Raw genomic sequence first — 9,833 nt, 5'->3', positions numbered from 1 at the left:
AGCCAAGCCCACCACTAAACCATGTCCCCAGGTGCCACATCTACATGTTTGTTAAATCCCCCCAGGGACAGTGACTCCACCACTGCCCTGGGCAGCTGCGCTGGGGCTGGACAGCTCTTTCTGGAAGTTTTCCCAGTCTCCAACCTGAACCTTGCCTTGTGCAACTTGAGGCCTTTTCCCCTTGTCCTGTCCCTCGTTCCCTGGGAGCAGAGCCTGACCTCCGTCTGGCTCCATCCTCCTGTCAGGGAGTTGCAGAGCCAGAAGGTCCCCCCTGAGCCTCCTTTTCTCCAGGCTGAGCCTCCACAGCTCCCTCAGCTGCTCCTGCTGCTGCAGCTCCTTCCCCAGCTCTGTTCCCATCTCTGGACATGCTCCAGTGCCTGAATGTCTTTCTTGTTGTAAAGGGCCCAAATCTGAACACAGGATGCGGCGATAAAGATATGAACCAGAACTGGCCCCAGTACTGAGCCCTGGGGAACCAGTTACCACCAGCTGGAGGTGACTCCACTGACCCATCATCCTTTGAATGAAGCAGATATTTTGACTTTGTCTAAACTTTTATTTCAAGGAATACAATTGCTTTGAGTATATTCACAAGAATAAATATAAAATTCTTCTCTCCAGAGTAAGAAGATGAGTTTCTATAAAAATATATCTCTGTCCCACAGAACCACTTAGGTGGGGTTCCCTTTAGGAAGTATTATTTAATAAAAAAATAAAACACTGCAAATAAAATGCTTGACCTATACTGATTGAATCACCAAACAATTGAAATTTTTAAAATGTTATAAATATTGTAAATATTATTAATAAAAATAACATTTAAATAGGTGGGAAGCCACTGAGTTCATCCAGATGAACAGAACACTGCATGAAGCCAGCATTTCTTCTATAGGGCACCAACTTCCTTGTATTCACTGGCATTTGTTTGTCTCCTCTTCTTTCGGTACCTGGAGAAGAGGAGAGAAATGTGAGTTCTGGAAAGACGGTTGTTCCAAATGGCTTTTTGGGGAGTGAAGGGAAGGAAGGAAAAAGAAAGCTGTATGACCTTCTAAAGTTTGTTTTAAATCTCTCCTCCTTTAACTTTCTAGCTCCTGGGCTCTGTCTGTGCTCATTTCCAGGTCTGAGATCGCTCGTGTGCAGTCTCCTTTCTCGGCTCTTCACTGAAAATTCCACATCTGTCTTAAAGTCTTCCTGCTGGCAACTAGGTCTGTCTTTGAGAAATCCCTCTGGTTACCATGTAGCTATCAGGTCTGGGAAGCTGAGCTGTCCCTCCAGAGTTGTTCCACTTCCTCAGCTCTCTGACAGCTGCTTACTGCTAATTTTTAGCCTGGAGAACGATTCCTGCTGCTTGTGGGTCTGTTCATGGAGAAGACTACTGTCCCCCATGGTAAAGCTCACGATATCACAGGCACCACAATAACACGGCAGATAAACAAATTAGCTAATAGCAATCCAGTTGTTCTCCATTTCCTGATGACTGGGAAAATGGCACTATCAATAAAAGAACCAGAACTTTCCTATTCCCTTTCTGCTCACACCTTGACCTCAACACACCCTCTAAGCCAGACATGCTTATACAGTCCTTAGATAGCCAAGCTATATAGTCCTGTGCTGGGATGAAAAGGCACATGGGAGTGCTGCTGCCTGGTCTGCAATTTGGGTTATGCCACGCTGTCAGCACACTGCCTTTCCTGAGCACTTCAGGTGCAGGCCAGCAGGTCTGTGTGTCAAACCAACTCCATGCACTTGAGGGAGTGCAGTGTCCCAGGCTATCCACAGGTACTCCGAGGGTGCCTGGCAACACCTGCAGCCGGCTCACCTTCCTGAGCCACTGAGGGCACCTGTCTTACCTCCTGCAGATGTAGTAGCTTGCAAGGGAGATGGCAGCGACGAAGAGCAGAACCACGATAACCGTCAATACCACGTACTCCTTGCTGAGGGGCTGCCGCACCAGCTCTGAGTGCACACACCGCACTCCGGAGAACCCCACATCACACCTGGGAATGAGAGACACGGAACTAGAGACACAGCTGAGGGGCTCCACTGCAGCATGGACTACATGCTGAAATGCTGGCCTGCTGTTTCCTCTGGGATAAGCCACTTGAAGTGATGTAACACAAGCCCATGTGATCCTAGAAATGGTTGCAAATTCTTTTTAAGGAGTACCCTTAAAAATGCCTAGAGGGTCTTTATTATGTAGGGTGGATCAAAGGGGAGACCTTAGTGCTGTGCCTGAGATCTGGTTCTCACACTACTGTAAATACAGATGGACAGGGAAGCATATCAGAATAAATGCCCCAAGTTGGGCTGGTGATTAATTTCATGTGTCTGAGACTCTCACTCACAAAGATTTCACTGGAGGCAGCGCATGTGCTTAACACTTGCTTAAATGCAGCTGAGGTGCAGAATAGACATACTGCTCCTCCTCAGGTTCTTGAGAGCCTTTAATACTTGGCTGGCTGAGTATTCCAGCTAAGCGGCAGCAGCAGTGAGATCCAGGTTCACCTCAAAGCCCACCCCAGGGATACATGCAGGACACACAGGGCCCTGTCCACACCTGCAGTAGTGCTCATCCAAGTCCACGATGTACACACACTGCCCATGGAAGCAGTAGTCCTTCATTTCAGGTTTGCATCTCGTTATCCCAACTTGGGCCACACGTGGGCTGTTCTCTGTCTGGACTGCAAGAAGATTTCATTAGCACCTCAGGAGGTGGGCAATGCTGCTTAGCAGAAAAGTGATTTCCAAGGGCACCTCAGTGAGGTTGCCAGCCCAGGGAAGATGGGAAGCAAAGATCTGTTGTTACAAAGAGCTGAGCAGTACTTACTGAGCGCTGTGGTGCAGTTCTCCATATCACCAGGCCCACATAATGGGATCACTGTTGTGCCCAGGACTGCCTGCAATAGGTAACCTGTGAGAGAATAAAAATGATAGTCAAAACTAGATGCATTTCGGGTTAAGTATTTAAGCTGCTGTACTCATTAATACAAGGACAGAAACTTTATCCTAGTAGGAAAAACCCAGTGTTGTAAGCTGAAAAAACACAGGTCTGAGTGATCTGCTGCCTATGTTGTAAAAGGCAGCCCAAAGACACATCTCTGAAATACAATCATTTAATGCAGAACAGAGATCGATCAGACAGAAGTCTGGTGTCTGTGACCACCTCTCACCCACATGCTGAGTGAACCTGGGCAGGAACAGGCTTGGAGAGATTACGCAGGAGGGCAGGAATTGGGCCATTTGATGATTATGTTAGGTTTCTGACTGGCCTGGCATGGCACCTGTGCGAGGGACACAGCCAGAGTTCCACAATTAGGCATGACAATCCAGCATTCATCACAGCAGTTCTTTTGCTGATCAAAATCAAGATATCCTTGAGTCACAACAGTCCACAGGAAGAGAATTTCTGAGGAATCTGCAAGTCAGTACAGCTGGTGACTCAGCACACCCCACCACTGGCTTCAGAGATCACAAACTGCTTGACGCAGGCTTAACACAAAAGCTGCTCTTTCCCATGAAAGAGCTCCCTCAGCCCTGTCCTTGCTGTACACAGCTGAAAGGCTGGACAGTTCCTGCACTAACACCTACCCTTTTTGGGCCCTGGGCCACTGTTACTAATCTCAGCAGAACCCCAGAAGAAACAGGCACAACTTTCAGGAATTCCGCTAGTTAAATGGACATTTCCAAACAGGATTTGAAGGCCAGCACAAGTACTCACAAGCGTCATGGCCTGCCCATGAGAAACAGTGAATGTTTGCCCCAGCTGGCCATAAAATCCACTTGGCTAACATTCCTGCTGTGGTCACAAACTAACCTGCTCATGAACTGCTTAGTCATCAGCCCCATTCCACGGAAGTCTGTAATTTGTGTCTTTGGGCTGTTTGCCTCTATTAACTTGTCAGGTCATGCATGTCTAATGGAGGGAGTGTGCCTCCATAATTTCTTGATCACTCTAATTCAACTCCAGTTATTAGAAAGTTTCATTACATCTCAGGGTTAAATCTAGTAGTGGTGATTTATGGATTTCCGGCAGCTCATCTATTTCTGGGTGATTAGTAGGCTTCCTTTATCCTTCATTCCAGCTACATATGAGTATAGCAGGAACATCTAACAGGGACAGGGTTTTTTCCTGTGTTGGAGTTTTTAAAACCGCCATTCCTCACAAAGCTAAGAAGCCAGATTTCCACCAAGTTTTAGATGGAGCTCTCCCCTGCAAGGCCAGAGCCATGGTATCAGATCCATGATGCTGGCACCTGCACAAGCCGGAGACTCCTGTGCCTGCCAGTGTGACTCAGCAGGACCTGCCTTTCACTCCAATGGGGCAGGACACACAAGTTTACTTTCAGGGTGGGATTTTTTCTAAAGCAGCACTGTGCTCAGTGCAGATTTCCTCAGAGGCAGCAGTTTAACACTTCTGTAAGGCCAGTTTGATTTGCCATGACAGAAAGTTCAAGTGTTCAAACATTGGCTGACAGATGCTGGCAGCTCAGTTACTGCCAGAATGGCAGACTGAGCTTCAGCAGGGACCTGGGGTCCCCAGAGGAGCTGGGAAAAGAAGATTTACCGAGTCAGTCCTTCCCAGGAACTAGAGAGACATTTCAGGAGCGCTAGACAGACTAAGTTGCTCCCTCAGCAGAGAGGAGCTATGGCACACGACAGCTCTGTCCTGTGACAAGGACACACCATGTCACAGAAACAGGTAACAACAGTAATGAGCAGCAGTCAAGGCAAAACATGCCAGAGGTATCCAAGACACCCACTTGTTAAGCAGATGGATTAAGCCAGCTGAGGATCTCCTCTAGCCTCCACATTTTTGTGTCAGTTTGCATACTCCCTTGACCCGAGCATCACCTGAGCAGCTGATTTTTAATCTGAAGTTCCCAGTTTGAGAGTTACCAGAACTCAGCTTTTGCATCTGAGAAGCTCCAGCCCAGGTCCGTGGAAGAGACAAGTCAGCTCTCCCCGTGGCCCCAGAAGGAAGCCTCACTTTCCAGCTAGAGGAAAGGCCACAACTCAGACATCTGTGAAGGACAAATTAAAAATAACCTCCTTCTCCAATACCGCCCAAAGGTTCGCCGGATCCCAGCCATGCATGATGAATGACATCCTCCTCCACCTGAAAGCAGGCACACGGGGCTGGAGAGGCTGGAGAGCAGGTGTGATACTTGCTGACACCCAGCAGTATTTGCTGCTTTTGGGCAAAGTTCTTCCTGCTTTGCACTGCTCTATTTTGCCCTTTCCCCCATGCACATATTTCTCCTGTGACATCACTGGGAGGATAATGGATCTGCACACGGCAATGGCAAAGGAGAGCCTTTCCCGGGATATTTATCAAGTGATGTATACCAAACACAGTACCTGGGAGAGGTTATATTTTTATTCCTTTGCTGTTCAGTAAGCAAATACAGAGCATGAGATAACAGTAATGAGGTGGTGGATTTTCACGTGTGCCTTGCAGAAATGTGAGTGCTATAAGGATTGCTACATCACTGGCATCCGACATCCCGGGTATTCCCACAAGGCTAACACTAACAGCACTTACTGGAACAGGAACAATGCTGCTGCCTGCTTTTCCTTCCACAAGGGATGAAAGGAAAATGAGGGACAGGGACCAACTGCCTTTGTTTCCTGTAACCTCCATCAGAGATGCCCTGCAAGGGTTAATTGTGAGTTTATCCACTGAAAGCCAGCTGTAGTTTCCAGCGGCAGGATGTCTACTAAGAATGAAGGATGCACATGGGAGATACACTAACTACTCTGCAAGATTTATACCCATTTTAGAGGCGAGCTGTCAAGTTTTGGAGAGGTCAATCACCACTTGAGTTGGCTTTGCCTGTCACTAGGGGCACCAGTCTTGTACTAGTTCACCTGAAGAATGCTATTTCATGATGCTTTTTCACATTTGGCATCTCTGTGGTCTCTGCTGCAGCGTTAGCACCTACACTCTTCAATGGGTTGCACTTCCAAAGCAATTCCAAGTGCAGAGGTGTCCAGGTGACACACACCTGAAGGATCTCAGCCCATTTTAACTGCAGTGTACCCCCATCACCAAATTTTGGACATCCAGAGCACATCTGACTGTCTAAGGCCTTCTTAGTGTAGACCAAGCAGGAAAAATGGACGTTAGCCAGTGTGTCCCACTGGCTTTGTGAGCATCCTTACTACCACTAACTGCAGAACTGCATACTCACAATCAGAGATGCCCAGGCCTGGCCACAGCAGCTCTGAGGCAGCCCTGGAAACACCAGCCTGTCATGGGAAGACTATTGCTCCAAAATTGTTACAGGCCCACACGATCATCTTCAGTTGTGCCAGGACTTGCCCTTAAGCAGAGATAATGCAGATAATTACGCATTATGTGCACCCAGTCATTCCAGTACTGCTTCCACCCCTGTGGAGACCTATACACCAGTCATCTTATTCACATGCTGCCCCCGTGCCTCAGCCACTCTGCTTTCACCTCCTGCATGGGGGCTGAGATCCCTACACCAAAGAAGCAGAAACCCATTATTGCTTCCAGCCAGGCACATCAGCCCCTAATATCTTCCCCATCTCCAGACTCAGCAACCTTTATGTTCAGCCCAGTTGCTGATGGCCAGGTACATGTGACACAGGAAAACGTAAGGTGGTCTGGAGATCCAAGGTCTGAGTGAGCATTACAGTGACCACAAGGAGACCAGTGCCAAGGTTCCAGCAGCAGCTCCCAGAAAAGGAAGAGCCTGGGCTTGGCTCCATCACCACCACATAAGCACGTGGTTGGCACGGCACCGTGGCTGCTCAGGAGTGAGCGACAGCTCTCTGCCACCACTGCCTTTCTACTGCGCAGTCAATATGCCCGCAAGAGCCAGGATACAAACCTGACATGGCTGTCACTTCAGTTACAGACTTCAGCCATTCAGCAGGAAACCTCTTCCAGTCTGGAATAACATCAGCAACAGACAGCCTTCCCAGCAGCACCATGTTCTGCTCACACTCCTGCCCTGGGAGGGGAAGGTAGTAAAGTGCTCGCACCACTTGTTATGATGCCACCTAGCTATGACTAATCTATCCTTTACTATTAGATATTGTGCCTGCCCCGGAAACAAATCCGTACACAGGTCCACGAGGACATACCAGTTCCTTTCAGTGCCAGTTTTGTGCAAAGCATGTCTGAGTCACAGACTACAAGACGTTTAGCCTGCTGTCCTGGCAAGTGAGATGCTGTGCAGCAGCTGATCCATCAGCTGTTATGGAAAGAGCTGGCCAAGATCTAAGACCCAAACTCATGCTATAGTGGGCTTAGCAGGTGAGGGAAACATCTGTCTCAAAAGTGAAGTCTCGGAACTGAGTCCCTCCACTGACTATGACCTCGGCCCCTACACCGTGAATGTGAGAATATGCTTTGTCACTAGAGCAAGGTGTGAGTGTGCCAGGCCTCGGTCCTACCTCAGACCTTCGCTGCCCACACGGCTCAATTGCCCAACAGGGTCAGCTCTCGGCAGTCACTGCCAGTCACCGCCAGCGCCCTGTGGAGGTGTGTGACAAGGATCAGCTCTTGCATTACAGCACACCCAGGCCCCAGGACTCTCGGTGCTCTAAGGATACACGTGTTCACTTTGGATTTTCAGGTAGCTTATGTCATACAATAGAATTACACGCTCCCGGTGAGGAGGTGGAGAAGTGTCAAGCAGAGGGAGGCCACAACCTGTTTTGTTACCATAAGGAAGTCTCTGTTCCTGTGGGGACTCACCCGCTGAGCTCACTCATGGTCTGGGTGAAGGCAGCAGGATCAGGCTATAAACAGGACAGGACAAAGTGAAAGAGAACTGATAGCACCAGGAGAAGAGCTGGGGAGAAGGGGAAAGAATGTTCTCCTTCACTCTGTCACAGAGCACATCCAGGCACCGCACAAGCAACAAAATATCCCGTACCACACTATGGAGTGTGTAATCTGCTCCTCAACTCACACAACCTCCCCGTCACTACCTGTGACTTCACCTCGGAGACAAACACATCAGCTTCACCTAAAGCAACCTGAACTAAAGCTTTGACACAGATTTCCCAGTAGCTTGAGAACGCCCGTCCCAGAACGTAGCACGCGATGCCCTCCCAGCCCTGACCGCGGGAAGCGGGTCCTCTTCGCTTACCGAGGAAGAGCAGCAGGCTGCGGGCCCGCAGACAGCCGGCGTCCATCGCCCTCGGTCCCCGGGGAGCAGAGGAGGCGGCAGGAAAGCAGGCGGCGGAGGCAGGAGCGGTGTGGAACTGGCGGCCGGCCGCATCTTTATGTGCCGGCGGAGAGGCGGAGCCCCGCGGCGGCGACACCCGGCCCGCCCGGCAAGGGGCAGCGGCCCGACCCGGCCTCCTGTCGCTTCCTGCCCCGCCGCCCCCAGCGGGACGGCACGGGACTGGCCGCCCCCGGTCCTGTGCCCGCGGGCGATGCCCCGACGGCAGGCAGGGGGAGCGCCGCGACACGGCTGCCCCAGCGCTTCGGCGGGGAGGGGAGGGCAGCGCTGGCCCCTCCGGCCGTCGGCTGCTCCCCGGGGACATTCGATATCCCTCGTTCTAGCAAGCATGTCTGCAAATAGTCCCCGGGGCTGTAAAACCACCTGTCCCCTCTGAGCAGTCTGGCCAAGGCACTGATGCCCGGGACTTCCCGGGGCTCTGGATGCCCACGGCTGACGGCACCGCTGCCTTCGCTTGCCCTCAGAGCATCCATGCAAAGTGTAATGGCACGAGGCTTGGGAGCCAACTGCTGCCCAGGTGGGTTCTGCTGGTGCTCAAAGAACCACTGAGCCATTGCACTGCCATGAGCACCACCTGTGCCTAAACCAAGGCTTGGAAAACGCCTCGGGGTGGGTAGTGGGAAGCGTGCTGCCATTCCTAATCTCCCATCTCCTGGCATTTCTGAAGTGACCCTCAGCACATCCGTGGGGCTGCCAAGGAACCTCAGGGCCGGGGGCAGAAATGGTCTATTAAGTTACAGCACAGACCTCAGGAATGCCAGCATCTCACCTGGCACCTGGGGTTGCCTGCAATGGGCATGAGCTCAGGGGGTGTTTATGCCACGTTTCCCCTCCAGCCTTCGGCCTTGCCACAGCCCAGTAGCATGGGCAGTTCCTGGAAGCAACACATCTTCCAGTTCCCTAAACAGCAGCCAACCAGTTACAGCTACTTTTAAGAAAACATCCCACTGAAGCCCACGCACTCCCGCTGCCACATTAGGCAAGGCCTCGTTTGGTGCTTACACCCCACCATCGATGGCTGAGGGGTCCCCCACCATCAGATCCCTTCTGTATGCATTTGCCTGAAATAGAAAGTGTGTTTTGGCTTAACAAACTGCTCAGCAATGTTGGTTACTTCTTTCCCTTTTAAAGAAAAAATCCTCTTCCCCTGCCTTACCACTTTCCATCGTCAGTAAAGGCACGCGATACCCAATGTAAGCCTATCTCAGAGTGAAAGGAGTCTGAGTCCTGGCACTGAGGTGCACTGGAACAACTGATGACTCAGGCACCTATAGTTTCTCCATTTTATAAGCAGCGATTGATACAAGGGAGTTAATTGTAGAAGATACTGTAGAATATGATATAACACAACTCCATGTTTAGATAGCAGTTCTAAGTAATAAAAGCATTAAATCGGGGGCTGGACTAGATGTGGTACTTACAAATCACACTTCTCCTTATTTTGGGAGCATTTTCTTAGGTCTACAGAGGCATGCAGATGCTGCAATGAAAAAAGGCAGCGCGTTACAACAGAACTGCATGTCAGCACAACTTATTAATGACCTAAATAATAGGAGAGTTGGCAGGATAAACGTAACAAAGCTCAGCGTGAAAGTAGCTTTAGATTTTTTG

The 9,833-nt window shown here is 50.2% G+C and overlaps 1 protein-coding gene across 2 annotated transcripts; it reads right to left on the bottom strand.

Annotated features, from left to right (window-relative positions):
* Positions 1 to 539: 539 nt before the first annotated feature.
* On the bottom strand, positions 540 to 8,232 carry EREG (epiregulin). Of its 2 annotated transcripts, none has more exons than XM_050320716.1 (5): positions 8,127 to 8,232; positions 2,828 to 2,911; positions 2,558 to 2,681; positions 1,851 to 1,997; positions 540 to 947 (listed from the first exon to the last, which is right to left on the bottom strand). In XM_050320716.1, the coding sequence occupies exons 1-5, from the start codon at positions 8,170 to 8,172 to the stop codon at positions 887 to 889; spliced, it is 462 nt and encodes a 153-aa protein (XP_050176673.1). In that variant the 5' UTR covers positions 8,173 to 8,232; the 3' UTR covers positions 540 to 886. The 2 variants fall into 2 exon arrangements, with proteins under 2 accessions (XP_050176673.1, XP_050176672.1); XM_050320715.1 differs by lacking the exon at positions 8,127 to 8,232 and adding an exon at positions 6,858 to 7,335 and having other exon boundaries at positions 554 to 947.
* Between the last annotated feature and the right edge of the window lie 1,601 nt (positions 8,233 to 9,833).

Source organism: Myiozetetes cayanensis, unplaced genomic scaffold, assembly GCF_022539395.1.
Source record: "Myiozetetes cayanensis isolate MyiCay16 unplaced genomic scaffold, myiCay2020 scf24, whole genome shotgun sequence".
NCBI classification, from domain to species: Eukaryota; Metazoa; Chordata; class Aves; order Passeriformes; family Tyrannidae; genus Myiozetetes; species Myiozetetes cayanensis.
This window is presented reverse-complemented; position numbering and strand designations above follow the sequence as displayed.